Source organism: Ursus maritimus, assembly GCF_017311325.1.
Source record: "Ursus maritimus isolate PB19 chromosome X unlocalized genomic scaffold, ASM1731132v1 scaffold_X1, whole genome shotgun sequence".
Lineage (NCBI taxonomy): Eukaryota > Metazoa > Chordata > Mammalia > Carnivora > Ursidae > Ursus > Ursus maritimus.
In genome coordinates this window covers 27,482,814-27,505,721 of record NW_024423319.1, presented here as the reverse complement: position 1 = coordinate 27,505,721, position 22,908 = coordinate 27,482,814, and the positions used below count along the sequence as shown (strand labels likewise).

The 22,908-nt window shown below is 44.0% G+C and overlaps 1 protein-coding gene across 3 annotated transcripts in view; it reads left to right on the top strand.

Annotated features, from left to right (window-relative positions):
• Positions 1–22,908, top strand: part of GRIA3 (glutamate ionotropic receptor AMPA type subunit 3) — a 282,865-nt gene that overhangs the window by 58,910 nt on the left and 201,047 nt on the right. For all 3 annotated transcript variants that reach the window (XM_040628391.1, XM_040628382.1, XM_040628376.1), the window contains one exon: positions 10,642–10,881. In XM_040628391.1, the coding sequence (XP_040484325.1) occupies positions 10,642–10,881 (240 nt within the window). The remainder of the gene's footprint in view (positions 1–10,641; positions 10,882–22,908) is intronic.

Here is a 22,908-nt window from a genome sequence, read left to right as displayed (position 1 = left end):
GAGACTCTTTCTCCCTCTTCCTCTACCCCTCCTCCCCATGTGCTCTCTCTCTCTAAAATAAATAAATCTTAAAAAAAATAATACTAGTAGCAGATACCATTTTATCAATTGAGCACCGTCTTATATGAGAGTTCTAAGCACTTGAAACATATTCATTTAATAGGCCCAACAATGTAATGGGGCAGAAATTATTATCCCAATTGTTACAGGTATAGAAATGAGGTTTGGAGAGTTTAGGTAACTACCTCAAGGCTGTTCTACCATTAATTTGAACTCGGAAATAAACTCCAAATCACTCCACCTCCACTGCCACAACTCAAATCCAAACTACTCTTCCCTCTCACTGAGACTACAGAAATAACATTCCAAATGTTCTCCCTACTTTCACGGATGCCCCCTTACTTAAATCCACTGTCAATACAGCAGCCAGATAAAACTTTCTAAAATATAAATCGGTTCATGGAATACCCATGATCCTTCCAAGATTTCCTCTCATGGTCCTTAGAATGAAATCTAAATTCTTTCCCAGGGTCCTCGACAGTCTTCCACAGTTGGGTCCCTGCCTCCTCCCAGACTCATCTTGCACCCTCCTCTTCGCTGGGCCATACTCTAGCCAGGCTAATCTTTCAGTGCCTCCAGTGCATCCAATGTTGCCCTCCCTCAGAGCCTTAGCAAGCGCTATTCTCTCGGCGTCGGATGCTCTTCTACTCTCCGAAGTGTCAGCTCACATGTCAAGTCCTCGGCTAATGTTTCCCTGACTTAAAGTGACCTTGTCACATAGTCTCACAGCACCCTAGTACCTTCCCTTCTTAGTACTTAGACCATGATAAGCACACATTGGTATCATTATTTTATTAACATTTGCTACCAATACTAAACTGGAAGTGTCGTGAGGACAAAGAGCCTATCTGTTTTGCTCACTGCTGTATGCCAGCACCTAGACCATGTTTGTCACACAGTAGGAACTCAAATCTTTGTTTGGAGAATGAGTAAATTAAATAATGAACAAGCAAAACAATTTAAAACTCCTGAGCTCCAATGCTAAACCATATTGTCTTGTTATAGAAGGGCCTAAAAAGCACCCCCTTACACCAACCCACCTCAGCATCTCTCCTGCCATTTCTGATGCTACTATGGAAGGGTGGATTGCACTTATAGTTGCAAAACGAATTTTCCAAAATACATGTGTTCATATGTTAATGCCTGCATTTGCAAGCCGTTATATTCAAGTAGGATCAAATGTTGATAATGAATGTTTTCTTTGCCAGCGTTTAGATACATGCCATGTAATTGCAAAAATAACTAGTTAGACTGTCGGAAGGCAGTGTACTCCTGAGAGCTGAACAAAATGTTCAAGGGAATTAACCCAAAGATGGTAATTAAACCATGGAATCATCAGCTGGAGAATGGGGCTGACACCTCGTTCTGACTCTGGTGCCTTATAAGCACCCACTGTGGTTACTAGAACCCAAGACCAAAGGGTGTTTGGTGGGGAGAAGGAGGCAGATCTATATGAACCCAGAGAAGGTATGAGCTGGCTACTATCCCACGTCTACCCACCACCTCCATCTTTTATCTAGTTCGCCCCTTCGTAACATCCCCAAGTTAAACACAAATAGCCAATGTAAGAGCAAGAACAGGGAGGTATCTGCTTGTATGGTAGGATTTGAAGAGCCCAAAATATCCACCCTTCCTGACTTTCTACCACTGAAATAACTCCTTTGAGATGTTCTAGGTGTGTATGCATTTTCATAAGGTTAAGGCCTTATTCTCTGTGGAGAGTAAGTCATAAGCTACCCCTGTGGTTCTTACATGGGGGACAGGGAGGAAGGAGGGAACAGGTAGTGACGTTGCCCCCCAGGGGGTATTTGATGATGTTTTGTGGCATTTGGAGTTTCACAGCTGGGGAACAATGGCAGGGCTATGGCCTCTAATATTAGAGTAGCTTCCAGGGCTGCTAAACATTCTACAATATACAGGACAGTCTATCACAATAAAGAATTATTCGGCCCAAAATATCAATAGTACCCACTGAGGTTGAGAAACCCTGAACTGACTCATTTGTGAAGGCTCATTTATTAGTCCATTAACAACTCATGCACAGGGCAGATTCTTGCTGAAATGGGAGTTGGGATGGGTATATTTTGATTGGACAGTTGGAAAAGAAAGACGGAAGAGTAATGTGATAGCAGTGCCAGTGATGGATTGGGGAAAAGACTGGAAGCAGGTGACCAGTTATGAGACTACTCTCATAGTCTAAGAGAGAAGGAATGAGAACCTGAACTAAAGATGAATAGGAAATAGATCCCCCACATGCTGTAGACGTGGAACGGATGGAACGTCACCAGAGAATGACACGTGGATGAGGCAGAGAGAGAGAGAAGCCAAAGATGACCCTGAAGACTCCAGTTGGGTGACTGGAAGACGAGCAATGCATTAGGGGAAACAGGGACAAGAGAAGCAGATCCACGGGGGGGGGTAGGTGAGAGAAGAGAAATAATATGCTGAGTATGTCAATATGAAGGCCTGATACTATGAAGTCCTCCAGGTGAGGCTGTTCTATGAGCAGTTAGAAATGTGGATCTGGAGCCCAGGAAGGTGTCTGAAGCTAGAGGTATCTACCTGGAAGCCATCTGCATGGAGAGGGTGAGGTAAGACCCCTGCCTGGCACATAGCAGGAACTCCACAAATATTTGTTGAATGAAAAAAAAAATTTGGAGTAAGAAGAAGAGGACCAAGGACAAAATCTTTGGACGCATCTTCATCAAAGGGGTGGAGCAAGAGGCAAGGGAGCAGGAACGAGAAAGGAGGTAGAGCCAGCAGAGTTGGTGCTCTCGAAACAGAAGAGAGGTTCAAGGGGACAGCTTTGGCCAACAAAATCAAATGCTGCTCAGCAGTCAAGTCCAATGATGTCTGTGGCTAGAGTTGGGTTTGACAGTGAGCGGGTCATCATCAAACTTGAGAGAGCAGTTCAGTGGAATGATGGGAGCAGAAACTAGGTTGCAGATGCAGAGGGCTACAAGGTCCTCATCCCATCGTGAGTGACGATGGTAAAGAAGAGTTAGGAAGATCATTTATGGAGGTGACAGGGACCAAGAGGAGGTGGGATCTTTTAGCAAATTTTTAGACTGACAGGAAGAAGGCAGCATAGAGAGACTAAACGCACAAACTGGAAGAGCTGATAGCCATTACATAAATCCTGAGTACATCTGTTGTATTTTTGAGCTTCCTATAAAACAAAGTTGAGTCCATGGAGAATTGGAGTTCAGTGTATCATGCGGCACTCAAGAGCCCCAACAGGTAGAGTTAGGTTCAATTTAAGGAAGAGCTCCATAGTCATCAGAGCTACCCTGCAAGGGAAGGGCTACTTGGGAATAGTGAGTTCCCTTGTCGCTAGAGGTATTCAGGGAGCAGTAACATGACCTCATGGCAGGTGGTTCCTGTCCTGGATCAGAAACTGGACTAGATCGCTAGTTTCCAAACTTTTGGACTTCTCATATCAGTAATATTTTAAGGGGGGAAGGGTGAGTGGAATATAGGTTGATCTAGAGTTTCCGGCTTCTAAATTTTGTTCTGTCAAGTGTATTATTAGTATTCTATTTACTGCTGTAACAAATGACCACAAATTTAGTGGCTTAAAATAGCACAAGTTTATTATGTTCTGGTTCTGTAGGTCAGCAGTCTGGTAGGGGGTCTCACTAGGCTGCAGTCAGCAGGGCTGCATTCCTGTCTAGTGGCTCAAAGGGAGAACACATTTTCTTGCCTTTCCCAACTTCTAGACTCTGCCCACATGCCTTAGCTCACAGTCCCCTCCAACTTCAAAGCTAGCAATGGCTGGTCAAGTCTTTCTCATATGACATCACTCTGATACTCTTTTTTTTTTTTTTTTGGCCCATTCTTCCACATTTAGGGACCCTCGTGATTATCTTGAGCCACCCAGATAATCCAGGATAATCTCACTATTTTAAGGTCAGCTGATTAGCAAACTTAATTCCATCTGCAGCCTTAATTCCCCTTCACCATGTAACCTAATTCACAGATTTGGAGGATTAAGACATGGGCATCTTTTGGGAGAACATTATTCAGTCTACCACACAGACCAAATATGTATGTATGTATGTATGCACACACATGCACAAACACACACCATTTCTCATTAACACCATCATCATCATTTCAGAAGAAAAAGGACTACATACAGGAATGGAAACAAATAATACAAAGAAAAGGACTATCCTTCCTAAAAGAGGACAGTTGTCAACCTCACTCCAACACACCCTCCACACATGCATGCACACAGACGCGTGTGGACATATTTCACCAGACTGGAAACTCACCATGGACCAACACTACAGCTTTAGAAAGCACGACTAGGGGCGCCTGGGTGGCTCAGTCAGTTAAGCATCTGCCTTCGGCTCAGGTCATGGTACCAGGGTCCTGGGATGGAGCCCTGCATCCTGTTTAGCAGGGAGTCTGCTTCTCCCTCTCCCTCTGCCCCTCCCCCCCACTCATTCTTTCCCTCTCTCTCAAATAAATAAATAAAACCTTTAAAAAAAAGGAAAAGAAAGTACAACTATATGATCTCTTAAGGTCCCTCACAGCTCTAAGTTTCTTTGATCCCCTGGAATTCACAGTACTATGGTATTACCTGGAGAACTTTCTTGTGATATATCTCTATCGTTTCCTTCAGAGCTATAGTTTTCTTCTTCCTGCTTGCTTGAAATGTGATCATTAAGTCAGCAAGAGACTTCAGTTTCCTTTTTTCCCCCTGATTCAAAAGGCTATGAAAAGTGTTCTGTAAATGATATGCAATATTGCTGTTCTGATCTTTGGGGTAATCAAGTTGTTTGACATTTTTGTAATGATGCATTTTGGAATATGGGTGGTGTAATTAGCTGCTACATTGTACATTAACAATACCTGTCCCGACCCTATAGACTTGGGGACTATAAATAAAAGCATGACAGCTGGCTCCAGCCTTGCTTGTCACTCACCATTGAAGGGAACACAGCCGGGAGCTACACTAGAGCCCCCAGGAATCCAGGATGTAGTCAGAAACAGCATCTTCGACAAGAATTTGGTGTTTTGCTGGTAGGAAGGGATGGAGATGGGCACTGTTAGGAAGCAGACAACCAAGATATTTCCTACTGGGAAGGCACAGAAGTCCCAAGAAGAGACAGCATTTTAGCAGCACAAAGGCATTATATAAGGGAGGGAAAGAGTCGGAGGACAACAGTGCATTCTCAAGCCATATTAGCAGGGTTTCTTTATTAAACCATTACTCCCTAGGAATTAGAATAGGAAAGAGCACTGAAGAAATGTATAGGGGAAGGGAAAGAGAAGAAAAGCTATGCTTACCTGGGTACTCAGTGTGACGTTGCGGGCAGTGGTTTCTGTGGGGTAGCTAACCTGATGGGGTTAACAGGGCAAAGTATGCTAGGAAGAGCTAGAAAGAGGAAAGAAACAGAGAAAGAACTATTTGGTTCCCAAGTTATATGTTAGGCACTGTAAATATTTTCCAGGTACCATATCATTTATTCCTTACCTCATGACAGTAACCCAAAGCAACACTTACAACTGAGACATCATAGTTTACTCATCTCATTCATTATTGTCTTTCCCCCTCACTAGTATGTAAGTCCCAAGAACACAGGATCTTTTTTTTCTCTCCTGTATCTCCCAGTACCTATTACAGTGGCTGGCACATAATAGATGCTCAGTAAATATTTGTTGCATGAATAAACAGCTAGCATTAACTGAGTATCTATTGCGTGCCAGGCACTGTCATAGATGGCCTCCCGTGACTGCACTCATTTTAACTTTCACAACCAATGCTGAGATAAGCGCTATTAACTATCCCAATTTTACAGATGAAGAAACTGGGTTGGGGGCCCAGAGATATTAAGTTGTCCAATAAGGGATCTCTTGAATATTTCAAACTATACAGAACCTGCCTGTGTAATCACTGTCCTATACTGAGGCTCAGAGAGGTTAAGTAACTTGCGCAAAGCCATGCAGTTTAAGACTGGCAGGGCTGTGGATTGAAAACCAAGGTCTGACTGTCCCGAAAACTGTTGCTCTTTCTTCTGTACTTCACTGCTCCGGAAGATTGCCAAGATAATGATTTCTTCCATTATCATTTTACCAAGGACTGTCTTCTGAGATAAATAAGTGGGTGTGGTTCATTAAGGATTCAGATAAAGGTAACAGACATCGCCCAAGAGAATCCTGAGTCCCAAAAGATCACCCATCAGCCAGCTGATCTCACTGTTGTACTTGGGGCTGGAGGGAGGTGAGAGAAGGCCAGCAGATGAGTCATGGGAAAGCCCTGGTGGAGCCATCTATGCAAGAGCGAGGCATTGAGGGTAAGTCACTTTCATGCCAGGCAAATCCTGACCCAGGCTGCCCTACATAGCTCCTGAGTAGGGATGGTGTAGAGATGCTGATACAGCTTTTCTAAGAAACTAGTTCATAATTCATTGCGTGACCTTGTGCAAGACACTTCCTCGCTTTGTGTCACAGTTTCTCTATGATAGGGAGGCACCAGTGGAACTCTGTTGACTCAGAAGAGCTTTACTTTATCTCTTTTATATATTGGACTTTTCCACATAAAATTTCGTTTGGAGAAATGATTCCACATGAAAAACTACACTTAAAAAAAATCACTGAATAAAATAGTCTTTAGTTCCTTCCAGCGCAAGCCTTCTTGGAGTCTAAAGACATGAACACTGTCCTTTAGGTCAGCACAGCGTTCCATTCAGCCCTTCTACAGCCAGGAATGGGCCCAGGGATCTGCTGTGAGAGGCCATTCACAGGTCCCCTGTGCCCCAGCTTCTCTCAGAAGCAGTTAACCCTGTCCTCACTTGGCAGTTGTCTTCCCCATTGGACCTTCTTTTCCTTTGTTATTAAGCTTTTTATTTTAATTTCAGGATAGTTAACACGCAGTGTTACATTAGTTTCAGGTGTACGATACAGTGACTTAATAATTCTATACATTACTCTGTGCTCATCAGGATACATGCACTCTTAATCCCCCCATTGGGCTTTCTACTTACATTACTTACACATGTTGAGATAGAGCAAGGGTAACTATGTGCAATTGTACGTGCAGGGCTGCACCCCTGTTTTATATGAAGAGACTAGAACACTTACTGATTTTCTCTTAACATTCCTTTTGTTGATGTCCACCACCGTGTGTCTGCCTGTTGGCCCACGGTAGCCTAGTGTTCCCTGGGGATTACTGCTGATCTGTAATACTTCTAAATCCTTTTAGATCAGCCACAACTGGGTTCCCTCACATCTGGTCACTCACACGTTTGTATAAGGTCTTCCTTTGTCTTGTTCTGCTTATCATCACGTGTAGGCTGAAGGACTTCCCTGGGCGCTCCTTCCTGGAGTCTGGTTTTCACATATTCAGTATGATTCTTTTTTTATAGAGTTTTAAAACAAGCAAAAATAACATTATATTGCTTAGGTGTGTGTGTATGTTTGTATGTTTTAAAAGACCATGGTAATGATAAACACAAAATTCAGGATAGTAGTTATGGAGGGAGAGCCAGGGGGATGTCTAAACAGGGGGATGGAATAGAGGGGGAAGACGAAGGTAAAAATAAGTTCTCAGTAATGTTACAGTTCTTGGGTTGGGTGATGGTTTTACGGGTGTTCACTACCAGTGCTTATAAATAAATAAATGTCATAAGTATGAAAAGTCCGTATCTAACCTAGTAATGATTAATTCTGCACCCCTGAGGTTCAAAAACAATGATTATAAGAGCAATGCAAGATTTTTTTATTAACCAGACTCTCGCTTCCATAACATACTTTTATTTTGTTTCCTTCCAATGTCAAAGGCTTTTTAAAACTCTAAGTGGATCACCGCTGTAAGTTTGCCTCTCTTCCAGTTAATTTCCACCTCAATTATTGTCCATAATTTAGTCAGATTGGGGTTTTCCTCATTGGAAATATGTTGCATTTCCCCACAAGAGTATTTCTGTCTGGGGGTCACGGATCCTCATCTTGGGCCCCGCATGCTACTCGATATGGATCCAAGAATTACCGACTACCTCCTGAATTATGTTCGCTGAGCGGCCATGATTGCTTGTTGCCAGAAAAAATACATGATCCTTAAATTTGAATTTCAGGTCAACAACAAATAATTCTTGGGGACACCTGGGTGGCTCAGTCGGTGAAGCGTCTGCCTTTGGCTCAGGTCCTGATCCCAGGGTCCTGGGATCAAGTCCTGCATCAGGCTCCTTGCTCAGTGGGGAGTCTGCTTCTCCCTCTGCTTGACTCTCTCTTTCTCTCTGACAAAATCTTTAAAAAAAATAATTCTTAGTATATATATGAACTTGAGGCATACAGAATCCTCTGTTTTACTTGCTAAAACTTGCCCTATCTCATTTGAGCCAATAACTACTCTTTAATGTCATTATTGGATTTCTGTCCCAGGGAGTATGAGTTTTAGAGTCAGACTGACTCCAGTTCAAATCCTGGCTCCTCCATCCAAGACAGAACATTTTTGTCTCAGAATTCTCATCTATTAAATAGAAATAATAGCAATACACCATGAGGTTGTTGGGAAGATTTGATATGTGTATAGTTCTTAGCATAATGCCTGGTACATACTAAGCACTCAAGGCTATTATCATTATTATGGTCAGTTGATATAGAACATTATATGCACCAGCTAAGATTTGACCTCGTTCTGCAAAACTCTTCATTTACAGAATTAATTTGGGAACCGACCTTCCTTAGCATCTGCCTTGGTGATAACCAAGGCAAAGTGGCATCCAGCTTCTTCCTTTTTGTTTCTGAATATTTCTTTTGGCCCCCTGTCATGAAGTGCCCCAGATTCGTTTCTCTAATTGGTTTTCTCCTTTTAGTATAAAGACCTTTGTCATGCCTGTGTTTGGGGGTCACTTAGAATTCCTCAAGTTGGAGGCTATGGTCTTCCCTGATGGAGATGCCTGAATGACTGGTAATCACCTTTGAAATGCTACCCTTAAGCCAAGGACTAATGAGTTTGGCTAACAAAGGGGAACAGCCCTGATCAATAACAGGTTTAAATAGAATGCAGGGAAAGCAAGATCCCACAGACACTGAGAACTCTCTGTTTCTCACAATCGGATCAAGAAATGAATTAAATTGGTTTTCCACTTGTTATCCTCCTACTTTCAACACCTTCCTTCTTTTTGGTGCCCAATGCCTTCACTGTTTCTCCTCTCAGGAAAGACTCCAGACCCTTTACATTCTCTTCTCTGACATACCCTTCCCTCTCAAAACTAACCTATAGGTTTACACACCCTCTCTGGGGTCTAATTGGACATAGGACATATTAATTCATCTTTATTTTTAGAGAGAGAGAGGAGGGGAAAGGAAAGGCTGAGAGAGAGGGAAAGAAAGAGTCTTAAGCAGGCTCCACGCCCAGCGCAGAGCCTGCCACGGGGCTCGATCTCACGACCCTGAGATCATGACCTGAGCCAAAATCAAGAATCGGGTGCTTAACCCACTGAGCCACCCAGGTGTCCCAGACATATCAGTTCATCTTAACATGCTAACAGCTTTAAGAGAGTCTATTTAACCCCCCTCCCAAACCACAGAGTTTTTTTAGCACCCTAAACCTGAAGAAGTAAGCCTGACAGGAGCTTCCTAGCAGATAAGGGAGGCCATGCAGGATTCCTTAAATCACACCACATTATCAGCTGCCTGTTCTGTCTGCTTCGCATGAATGGAAGGGAGCAGTAGAGCAGATAATCGAAAGATCATTTCCACTTGGTTTGGGAATGCACCACACGGTGTTGTTGTAGCTGATTTGCTTTGCTAATTATGTTCTACTTAAGCTAATATTGAAATTGGTTCACATTTTTTAAGCTCATCTGGGCCAGAAGAGGGAAAGGTGGTGGGGTGGCCCACTTTGAAATGAAGGACATAGAAGTTCTATGTGTGAGCTGATAGATCTAGAAGGTAACCACAAAAGGAGCAAAATAGAACTTTGCCAATGACATCTACCTCACGTGACTCCCTGGGCACGGAAAGGCCAGTCTTTCCAATGGCCTGCCCAGAATCTGAAATCTTCGTTAGTACCCTCCATCAAGGGCTAATCATGACATAACTACGGTTAAAGCAATATATAACCTAAGAGGAGTAACACACTTCCTAGCAGACACATTAGCAATTTGTCTGACTAAATCATCAGTCCTTATTGTCACCTAGTGGGAAAAGCACTGAAAAGGTGAGACACAAGACCGTTGTACCTTGATAGGGGCATGGGTACACTAAGAGCCTGCTGGGCGGCTATGGTGGAGGTACAAGAACACCAAGTACCTTGTGCGTGACCTGGGAGGATTGCAGAAAGAGGGCAAGGCAATCTTCACCTCTTTCCTTCCCACATTTTCTTAGTTTCTTGCTCATGGTAGACATAGAAAACCTGCAACTCTATCAAACAAATTCTTCCCTTCCTTACACTTCTCTTGATGGGCAACTGGGCTTTCAAGGGCTTCTACAGATTTCAGAGATCTTGGTTTTCCTTTGAGGCATGTCTGTTAGAGCCAAAGCCTAACTATCCATTGTCTTTCCAACCCTACAAGCTGCAGAAAGGGACCATGGGGCTATTGAAATGTCTTGCTCTCTTTCTCATTGCAGTCTGCTCCCAGTTCTCGAGAGGAGTGTACGCCATCTTTGGATTCTATGACCAGATGTCAATGAACACTCTGACCTCCTTCTGTGGGGCCCTGCACACATCCTTTGTGACGCCCAGCTTCCCCACCGACGCCGACGTGCAGTTTGTCATCCAGATGCGCCCAGCCTTGAAAGGCGCCATTCTGAGCCTGCTGGGCCACTACAAGTGGGAGAAGTTCGTGTACCTCTATGACACAGAAAGAGGTAAGAAGAGGCATCTGCTCTCCTCGTTGGATATTCGTGTAACTGTGGTGTTCAGCACTCCTCAAATCATGTTTGTTCCCTTCTCTTTCAATAAATACAATCTAATACTCTTTTAAAACTTATTTAAATTCAAGATGAATTTAAATTAAGACCAAAGAAAATCAATGCAATGGTAATTTTAGAATCTAATTTTTCAAACTAAATAGGTCCTCCCACCCCCAGCCACGGAAGGGTTTGGGACTCTCCTGGTTGCGTCACTGTTGTTGAAAAAAGAACTCTCTCCCCGCCAAAATAATTTAGGGGGTCTAAAATGCACAAAGTAAAAGCATCTTTGTCCAAAACAGAGAGAGGCCCAAGCTGGAAAGTTTCAGAAAATTAATCCTATCAGAGAGTGTTATTATCCCCATTTCAAAGATTAGAAAGCTAAAGCCCAAAGAAGTGCTTTTTCACTGGGCCATTTAACCACGGAGCTGGGGCTGGTGTCAGGATCTCCTGCTTCCAGGGCTTGTTCTACTGGATCACAGTAAGTCTTCAGCTTGCCAGGCCTCCACAATCATCTGATGGGACTCATGAGTGGAGAGTAGCTAACCTGGGCTTTGGGAGTGGATGTTTTTTCTGATAGTGAGGTAATAAATTGAGGACACGTTCTATTGAAACAGTCTCAGAAATTAAGGGTCTGATCTTAAATAGTACACCAGTTAGGTGTATTCATTAATTACATAATGCAAACCAAGGGATCCTATCACCAAAAGATTCCAAAAAACAATGTTAATTTATCATTTGTTTGCCTGTAACTTTGGTTATAGGCTGGGGGTGGTTCTTTCAGACTCAGAGAAGGAAGGAACAAATGGGAGGCCTGTCTGCCTGAGTGGTATCAGATTTCATGAACCCAAAGCAAGAGACCTGAGTTCTAGTTCAAGCTCTGCCATTTAACAAGCTCTCTGACCTTGACTAATGCACTGATCTCCCTTGGCCTTGTCTCCTCCCCTAAGGTGCCTCTCTTCTTAATGTAACATTCTATGAATTTTTGAGATAATATCCTAGACACAGGATACTTTGTATCTTGCTACTAACCCTAACTTATATTTTACCAGTTAATTAGTCAAACAATTCTACAAGTTGTTACCACCCCCCAATGATATGTTCCAGTCTTGTGAGAGATGCTTATATAATACAGTTCCAATGGGGGTGGACAGAAGAGGACACTCATGAAACAATTCGTGAACAACATGGAACACTATCAAGTCGAATGCTACACTACAGACTCTGATTGCTCTAAGAATTGTGAAAAGGTAGCATCCCAGGAAGGTAGAGTTTCGGAGAAGGCTGGCCAGATGATCTAGCTGTAGATTGCAAGAGGAGAAGGAGGTGTGGTTTGGAGAAGGGGAAAAGAGATGAACCAAGGGCAGAATCAGGAAGGAGTGCTGTATGTTCACGCACAGCCTTGCCTGAAAACGGTACCAAAAAGGGTTTCAACATTCAGAGTCACAATTTGCTAAATTCTAACGCATTTCATTTCCTTCAAACACTGAGGATGAATTAGCCTATTTCCATGTACTGTATATGGTGTACTCCAGTGCGAAACAATCTAAATTTCAGAACGGAAGGTTGTAAATCAGGCAGCTTCTCTCCTGAAACCTTTTGTAAACTAAATATCAGTTATACTAATACTGTAACCTCTCATTTATTCAAAAGCAAAAGATACAGTTCATGTGTTTTCTCCTCATCTCCCATGGCCCTTCTTTGCCCATGAGCTGTCAATTGGAGGAAAGGAAGCATAAGTCCAACTAGGTCTATTTCTTATCCTTGACTCTTTTCTCAAATCATCTCACTAAATAGTTTGGACAATTCTGTGGTCTTGGAGCCAAAAGAAACCTTTCTTATTCATGTGTATTCATATTTTTTTCTCTATAGCCATTTAGCCAGTAGGACTGATCTGGTCTGCTTAAAAACTACTTTCTATAAACTTTTACACTAACTTCCTCCTTAGAAAGCCTTCTTGAAACACTGAACCATGACCCTGTTCCAGTATTTCCAATGGCTTTTATTGCCTACACTGGGGGGGGGGAGTGGTCTATTCTTCAAGGCTCAACATAGTTATGCCTCAGCCAACTAACAAACCTGTTGTCCCTATGTTACCTCATGATAACCTTCCACTGCAGGCAGCTCCCATTTTCCACTGTTGCCCAAATGTGCCGGAACTATGCTTGGTCTCAGCAACTTCACTTCTACTACTACCTAGAATTCTCTCCATCTTGATTATGAAAATCCTGTCAGTGCTTCCATTTTTCAAAACCCACCTCAAACTCTACCTCTCCGAGGTAGCCTTCCCTGGCCACTACAGCACATAGTCATTCATTCAGTCATTCAGTCACTCAGTGCTAGGGTTAAAATGGTGAACAAGATAGACATGGTTTCTGCACCTATCCTAATGGATAGGACCTAATTTTAAAAAGATTCTCAGTGATAGCCTCATTGAGAAGGGGCATTTAAGCTGAGAACTAAAGGATTAGGAGAGAGTCATGTGAAGAATAGAGGGAAAGTGTTGCAAGCAGTGGAAATAGCAAGTGCAAAGGCCCTGTGGCAAGGAAGAGTTTGTCATGTTTCAGGAACCAAAAGAAGACAAGTGTGGGCAAAGGGGAGTGAGGAGGTTGAGAGGGGCCTGAGATGAGACTGTAGAGGTAAACAGGAGGCAGAGCATAGCCATGGAGAATGGACAGAAGGAGCATGAATTTTATTCTAACTTCAGTAGGAAGTCTTTGGAGGATTCTGAACAGGGGAGTCACATGATCTAAGTTTCTGTAGAGAATGAAATGTGGTGCAAGAATTAAGAAGGGAAACCAATTAAAAAGCCACCATGGTTATCTAGGTGAGAAATAACGGGAGCTTAGACTAGGCTGAAGATGGAGAAAAGTGGATGGAGTTGAAATACATTTTGGACACAAACAACAGAACTTGAGGACAGGTTGACTGTGGGATGTGAGGGAGAGGAAGGCTTCGTGGATAACTGCTAGGCTTTTGGCTTGAGAGATTGGGTAAAATGGTAATGCTGTTTACTGAGGTGACTGGGCAGGAGGAGAATCAGTTTTGAGGAGCAGAGATCCTGCCCACCTCTGAACACCCACAGAACGCTTTTGTCCATGCCACTCACTTGGCATTTAATGTAAGCGTTGTCCATTGTTATTTCCCTGGGTCTGCCATATACCTTTCCAAGCCCTTCTCTCCAGTATGATAATAAACAATTGGTTAGCCCCTAGATTTATACTTTGTGCCTACACTGGTACAAAGCTGGGGACGTATTTAGTGTTTTCCCAATGCCATTACTGATTCATCAACAGTAAGCCCATGTCCTTTTTCGTTGTTGGACTGAGAGAGAAAGACAAAGGAGGGAAGGAAGGAAAGTAAGAAGGAAGGGAGGAAGGGAAGGTGGGAGGGAGGGTGGGAAGGGAAGGGAGAAAGAAGAAGGGAAGGGAAGAAAGAGGGGAGAGAGAGAACCCAGTTTGTAAATCAAACCATGAGGTACAGTTCTTTAAAATATTCAATAAAGTATCTATTGTGTATTTCTTCATTTTCTACAATAATCGTCTATTGCTTTCATAATAAAAATTATGGGGAGAAATTACAACTATGAAATCGAATTTTAGAATATTTTAAATTACATAAGAGAGAAATGGAAGACAGAGACAGAAGGGAACACCTCTAATTACATTCAAATAAGCTAAATATATAAATGATGTGAGTCTACTGTATAAGGGCAGGGTAAGTGAGAAGCTGAGAAATGGGTTACACAGCTGAGGTCATTTAAAAGATTTGTGGCGCAGTCAGGGTAACATTTCCCCTGACGTTATGAAACAGCGAATGGATTTCAAGGCTTTGTTGGCTGCACGTGGGTTTCTGTCTGCCGAGAAAGGTCTGGTTTTGTGTTTGCAGTCTTCACTTTGCTTTGTTACCAAAATACCATGTCATTTCATTAATACAAAGTTGAAAATTCTGCTCTTGGTGCTACATACAGAGAAATTCATTTCTTGGAAAAATTATGAGGTTGACTAAGTAAGATATCTGCCCCTCTATACCCTCTCCCCATCACCGACACCTCTTATTTTATTTACCCAGGGCTTCCCACTATGTCACTTCTCTACACCTGCCCTCCCTGGCGGGAGCAAAGCCTTAATCCCTCCCAACCTGCCTCTACGCCTCCACAGAAACTTTCCTGTCCCACATCTCGTCTCCACTGATTAATAGACTTTCTCTGCAAGTGACAACAGTTCAGCTGACCAGTGTACTCACGCTAATTTCTCTATGGCTGTTAATGACGTGATGTGTTAGTGTATCCAGGGAAGAAATTTCTAGTCAGGTAAGGGCCTTCTGTGGCATGGAACCCTAGTCCAAAGCATGGCTTTCTGAAGCTGGGATCCCAGGCACCACAAGTCCAGTTGGGGGGCCTTTTGCCGACGCAGAAAGTCGTAAAGCCATGCCAGGGAGGTGGCCACCTTTTCCAGTTTTCTGTTAGGCCTGGCTTTTGGGTACAAGTGACCTAGTTCTCTGTGGTGCTAACATTTCCCCCAGAACAGCAACATACTTGAGAACTGCAGCCAGACTCTCTCGTGCCCCTGACAACTCTCCTTGCCTTCAATGGGCACAGCCCACAGAGATGAAAGGTTCTGGCCCAGGCTGTGGCTCTCAGCTTAGATAATGAGATAATAGTTCTAAGTGCCCTTTGAGGCAACTAGTCCCTACCTTCTTGCCAGTGTTCAATAAACTCCTGCTGTTTCCCATTCTCAACCTGAAACTCCCTACTCAGTTCCCAAGTCACTCTCTGGAAGTCAACAACCTTCTAAAGGACCTTTCTATTTGCTCTAGAAAGTTGGGGCAGAAACATGGGTGGTGGCAACAGGTAGTCCATCAGTCACCAAGCAATTATTGGGCATTCTCTAGCGCTAGCCTGTGCCAAGCCACTGGTAGTATTTAAGAGAGGCAGAGTTAGCTCCTGCCTTTGAAGAGTTCACAATCCTGTTGCTGAAACAGTGATTTATCTCAGGGGCCTGGAAAAAATTAATTTTTAACCCAACTGTTCCCTCATCCAGTAATGACACGTGCGTTCATTAGAGCAGACACCTTGCGAAAAGATTAAAAGTGTTGCCAGATAGCGAGGAAGATGGGAAAATGTTGGAAGAGCCCGAGGGCTTCAGAGGTAAAGAGATTCCCCCCCAGACGAGGAGAAGGGGGCCTTTCCTCAGAGGAGTGTTCTCAGTTTGACTGGATTCAATGTCACACACCTTCCTGCATGCTGTTATTTACCACCTATTTACGCAACCTGGCTTCGTCCCTCCCATCCAGTTCTACGTTCCCAAATAAAGCACAGAATCTGTCTCCCCTCTATGTTTCTGTCTCTGTTTCTGTCTCTTGCTCTCCCTCCCTCCTCCTTCCTCCTTCCCTCTCCCTTTTTACACACACACACACACACACACACACGGGCATGCGCGCACACGCGTACACATCCCAGTACCAATCAGTAGCACAAATCAATAAATCCCTATTATTGGCATCTTTTTATCCTAAGATAAAGCAGTTTGATAAGAGCAGCTGCCATCTCTTACAAGCACTCACCGCGCACTAGGCTATGAGTTTCTGGATTACCATACTGAATCCACATGGCATCCCCACATCTTTACAACTGAGGAAACTAAGGCATGAAAAGGCTACATTATGGCTCCTAGGATCACACAGCTCGGTGTGCTGAAGTAGCAAAACCAGGATTTCAACCCAGGTCTGCCGCATTCACTGCCCCAACATACTGTCTCCCACACTTCTAGCATTTGAAAACTTCTACCTCTTCCCTTAGTCCTTCCTTCAGCCATTCTTCAAAGGATTTGGTACCTCAACCCTCCCTATCCTAGGTGTCCTCCTGTGGATTTACTGCCGGGGTCGATTCCCTTCGTAAAGCCTGTTGTCCACAAGTGAACAAAAGAAGTTGTGGTCCCAGAGGTCCAGGAATCCAGATAGGCAGCAGATCAAAAATCCAGGTTAAGGGGCCAATGAGTAGCAAAAGTAGCAAATGCAGCCAGACAGGGTAGGGGGGTTTCCTGTGGTGCAAACTCATGGATTGCTGTGGTGGGGACCCGGCTCTGAGGTGAAGTGAACTCAGAGATTCCTCTCTGGGGCGGAAACAGTTCCGAGCAGAGAAAGAGCTGAACCTGCAGGTCCTCATCACCATGGCGCCATTTTGGTTGGAGAAGAAGAAAGCAAGGAGAGACAGACGATAGGTTCTACCATGGCTACTTGGCAGGAACTTGAAAAAAAAGTAGCAGGTACCTTGATGTAAAAAAAGGAAGAAGAAGGAGAAGGAGAAGGAGGAAAGGAAAGGAAAGGAAAGGAAAGGAAAGGAAAGGAAAGGAAGAAAAGAAAAGAAAAGAAAAGAAAAGAAAAGAAAAAGGACAGACTATCGTGGATTTTTTTTTCTCCTCCACTTTAAGAACTGAGTAAAGGATGTGCGAAGGTAACAGATGGCTCCAATTCTAGTCATGTCCATTTGCCTTCTGGGAAAAGCAAAGCCAAGAGAGTTTTTATTGAAATTCAAGCTACTTTTTACATCTGAATAAATTAGGAAGGCCCAGAGAGTACATTATGCTGTGAGAGACAAATACTAAATTCCCCTGTTTGAGCGGCAATAATCAGGGTTGACAGTACCTGAGACATTCGGTAGCTTCTGCGGCCTGCCTAATCTATTGTGATGAGTCCTCAACTATGAGAGCATCTTGAGAGCGTGCGCAATAATAACAGTGAATGACTATTTGGACTGGATTGTGAATAAAAGACTGCACATATGTCTGTAATGAGAATTTCATTGAAAATGAAAATACCGAAGCTGTCATATTTTTTAATACTTCGATTTGCACATCCTTGACTGCTTTGGGGCATAAAAAGAGAAAGTGCAGAGCAATTTGTTGTCAGCTCTTGAAATAAATTATCATTTAAACACTTCCTCTCCACAAAGGTTATTAGCTTAGTAGCTTGTTCTTGGGGTTGGACCATCAGTAGGGGGAAAAAAATTGCGAGACATTAAACTACCCTTTCAAAAGCTGAATATTAGTTACTGTGGAAATTGTTCTCGTGGCTTAACATATTTTGCTGTAGCTCTCCAGTGCTACAGATTAGACTGCAGCGACTATTAATAAATACTGTCATATTTTACAGCTGTCACGCAAAGCTGAAAAAAGGCTTCACTGTGATTAGATCCTGTTTACTGTAATATTTCGAGCTCAGCCTCAGAAAGGCAGTTTTCCTATAAAGGTATTTTCCATAAGTAGACTATTTCTCCATCAGACAACATGACTAATTTTAATGTATCATTAACTCCTTGGCAGCCATGAATTTGAGGTTGAATTGACTTCACAGCCGGAGATCCATTCCTCTCCAGAGACACAGTAAACTAAACTGTCAGATTTTCTCTCTTGGGTTGTCCTTCATATTCAGAGATGGTGTGACCACTGGGAGATGTGCTTCAAGTCGTCACCCCCCCCCCCAACATGCACGCAGAAGGACAAATTTGCACCGGTTTATCCACCTTCTTTTGCCCTGTCCCTCCTGTGACCGGTTGCATGGTTTGCAAGACAGCTGGTCAGGATTTAGGGCACGAATGACACTTCAGTGGGCTAGCTAGAAATTCTGCTTCCTGAGCTAAAATGCCATCATAAGAGCAAAAGAAATCAATCTCCAGCCCCCCTACCATGTATTAGCTGTTCGGAATGGGACTCACATCTCTGAAAAAAGGAGGTGACAGCTGGCAGGGTTGCTTTTGCCTGACCTTCCCTTGCTTTTCACCCAGCTCCTTGAGGAATTAACCCTCACTAAGCTGAATATCTCGTTTTCGATGAGTGGGTGGTCCTGACACTATCGAGGGTGCACGGATATGTTCTGTAAATTCAGAGTGGACCCCAAGAGGTCCTTGAGAAGGCTTTCTAAATGTTCCTTGCAGGAAGAGAGAGACTGTGGTGTAGACCTACAGCTGTGGCTTTAAGATTCGTCCCCTGGAGCCCCTTTAGAAGACAGTTAAAGCCAGGGCAGGAGTGTGGTGGAGGTTAAACAAAAGAATGCATGTACTGTCTTTAGCACCAAGCTGGACATAGTCATGTGCTCAATAAATTTCACCTCTTATTATTTTATTATCATTATGGAATAGTGGTCCTCGGTGGGGAGGGCAGGTGATTTGGCCCCCACAGGGACATTTGGCGATGTCTGGAGACTTTCCAGTAGTGCAAGAGGCCAGGAATGCGGCTAACGTCCCACAGCACACAGGACAGTGCCCACCCTCAAAAGAATTACCTGGAACAAAATATCAATAGCGCCAAGGTAGCAGCAGGGTCAAAAGACAGATAGATGGTCGCAGGAACTCCTCAAGGGGTTGTCAGTGAACCAATCGGGCATTTACTGAGGGTCTCCTACTGTGCATAGATGGGTGTTAAGAGCTAGTAGGCTCAACAGGAGATAGAGCCTTCGGCTTTGAAGAGCTTCTATTATGGTCAGTGAGACAGGATAAGACTAATGCGCATGAAATAAAGATAAGTGTAAAACAGCATAAGGCAAGAGCTAGATTGTGTAGCACAGATTTGAAGTCCTGTGGAATCCAAATAAGAGAGAGTTCACAATAGGCAAGCGGGACCCCTCAGGGAAGGCTCAACAGAAGAAGTTAGACATTTTTCTAAGCCCACCACCCAACTAGCAATGACCTTGCCTTGATCGGTAAGTCCAAGTTGGTCTCTAGAACCAAAACAACATGGCATTCCCAGCAATGCTCCCAAACATCAGAGCTCAGGGCAAGAAACACAATTAAAAGAAAACCCCAAAAAAGGAACAATGTTCCTTTTACTAAATGGAAAGCAATTACAGAGCTGTTTGAAAATAGGCAGTAAATAAAAGGAGGGAGGAAAATACTGGCAAAATTCCATTCCCCCCCTCCCCCGACTAATCCCGTAGCAAAAGTGCAGTTTGCAACAAAATCAACGATGCTCTCTCCCTCTCTCTTGCAGTCAAACACACTGCTTGGCATCAGCACCGCTACACATGACGCCTTAGCAGAAAAGTGGACAGAAGCAAGGAAGACAGGATATGAGTGGGAGGTTAAGGTGGAGCATGGCTCGCTCCACCCCACCCTCCCCTCTTCCCCTCCCCCTCCCCCCAGGCTTACCCCCTTCCCCAGTCTCTATGGAGCACCTTCATTCAGGGGGAAAGTGGGGGCCCTAACAGAGACTACATCCCTCCCCATCTCCCTGGATCCTTTCCCGTCAATAAGTTGCCAGTGTCGGCTGCTCTCCTGCTTTGTCGACTCCACAAACGATCTGATTAATTCTCTGGTGCTAACTGCCTCAGCGGGCTTTCTCGGCAGTAGAAGAGAGGCTAATTAAGATCATGTCAGGCAAGGAGGCTGACAGGTTATGTTCCTGGGCCACACGGAACTTTTAGAGGGCGCTTCAACTCCACTGCCGGCTGGCAGTGCTTGGCCAGCCGCTGACACCGTAGCAGCCTTCGCATTTATTTCCACCAATTCCTGTGTCAACGGGCCTCCGTTTTGTCAAGGATTTACATCCTTCTCCTTGGGGTAATGAGCTGCCACTGTGTTTGCTCTCAATTGCATTACTTCGGCTCCCTTACATTTGAATTTTTAACATGCTTGTAAACAAAGATAACAATTAATAGTGGGGTCATTTTCCCTCCTAAATCATGTGTGTAAGAGTGTGTGTGAGAGACAGAGAGGGAGAGAGCGACTCTGTGTGTGTGTGCACGTGTGTCTTTCCAGCATATAGCCCATAGAGGTGAGTTTAGGACAAGTAAAGGCAGCCCTACTTCTCACAGCAGGTAGAAAATGGAGGAAACATATGGAACTCATTACACCAAGTGGTGGATGAGACTGAAAATAAAAATAACTTCTCCCTCTCCCCAATAAAAGCTTAGGTGAATTCATGGATGATAGACCTACAGTGAGTTATTAAGGGGAAGAGATGTTTGGAGATTTCTCAAAGCTGAGGTCGCCATATTTGCCTTCTCGTAGACAAATGGTCACACAGAGTGCTGGCATTCTGTGCCCCAGGTTTTTAAAGATAATCTCAAGAGTCCACTATGCATCTAGGAGGTGGAGAGGAAAGCCGAGAAATAGGGAAACATTCTTCAGGACCATTCTGTCTACTCTCGCAGAATCAGAGCCTCCAGCCACACAGCAAGAACAGCGCCCTATTGTGGGAGGTGATCGGCCCAGCTAAGGATGTTGAAGAAAACCATCATCAAACCAGAATTATTCCCATGCCCAACTCTGCCACTAAGTAGCATGTGTGATCCTGGGCAAGTCACAGAGCCTGTCTGGTCCTCAGATCCCGCATCTGCAAAATGGGGGAGTGGACTCAATCATTCTTCAACCAATAATTGTCCAGTGTGGCCGTTGTGTGTCAAGGGCATTACTAGGGTTATAGAAGCGAATGGAACAGAGTGCCTACCCTTAAGCAGCTCATAGTTTCAAAGGGGAGCAAAGACATATAAATAAGAAGAACCTACAGTGATTCTTTTAGGTTCTAAAATTCTGTGGGCTATCATAGCACTTCCATTGCTTTCTCTTCTTTTCCCTATAAGGAAACCAGAACTCCTTTTCAAATGACCACACTTAGGGAGGTTACAGAGACCTAAATATTCACCCACATTGGCTTTGGAAATTAGCCAGACAACTTCAGCATGCTCACATTTCCTTCTTGCTCACCCCTTAGTGCCCAGCCCTTAACCATTCCTAGATCCTGCTGGGAAGAGGAGAAAAGGAAACAAGGCCAAGTTGGGAGATTAGGATGTCCAGTAGATCTTAAAACCATCCATGATAGATTTGATAGGTTTTCTTCTAACGAGGCTTGCTGGAATTTTCAGCAGTCCCCCCTCCCCCCTAAGGCCTTTATTGCCAGCACGCTTCAAATTCTTAAACCATAGCCCCACGCAGCCCTTTCTAGTCTCAAGGCTTCTGTGAAATGAGTGCATTCCTACCAAAAATGATATGGATTTCTAGGAAAATAATGCAGCTTTGCTTCTTGCCTATATCTAAATTCTGTAAAGACTCAGAATGCTTCACTAGACAAGACAATTACAGTTTCACACGGGCTTTCCAGAGGATCTCCCCAAGTCTAGATCTGCATATCTCATCTCGCCCTAAAACTTTTACCTTGATGACCCACTGGGACCTCAAACTCAGCATGCTGAGTTCTCTGAATTTATCATCTTCCTAGAAAATTCTCTCCTCCACCTGTGTTCCCAGGCCCCATGAATGGCACTGCCTGGCTGCCCGAAGCAAAAACTTCATCCTTGAATCTTCCCTCTTCATCTTTCCTCACACTCATCACCAAGACCCTCTTCTGCATTCCCACCACCACTGAAGTGCAGGCTTCCATCACCTCCTGCGCCATCCTGCTAATGGATCTCCCTCATCTTACCCCGCCTACTGCCACCAGGCAGCAGTCTTCCCTTCATGTCACTCAGCTGCCTAAAGCCTTTCAGGGGTGGCCCGTTACTCCTCGCATCACGTCCTAGCTTCTTAGCGGGGCACAGAAGGTCCTCCATGATCCGACTCCAACCTGTTTTCCTAGCCTCATCTCCTCCCATTTCTTACCTGCTAGCACTTCACACTCAAGCCATCTGGAACTATGCTACTTTCAATAGGCCACAGGTCCTGTACCTTTCTTGCTTTGCCTCCATGCCTTTGCATATACTGTTCCGACTTTCTGGCACTTAGCCCTCTCACCCCACTCCCCCCACCTACAGACACATGTTCTATCTACTAAATGTCATGTCCTTCAAAACTCTGCTCAAATATTCACTTCCCCAGGCCTAGGTGTCCCAGACTACCTGTCCTGTGTCCTCATAGTACTTCGTATATGCCTCTAGTATAGATCTGGTCGTGCTATAGTATTATTGTCTGTTTATGCTTTTATCCTCCTCAAAAGACTGTGAACTCATTGAAGATTGTTGTCTTACTCATCTCTGCCAGCACTGTGCTAAGTGCTG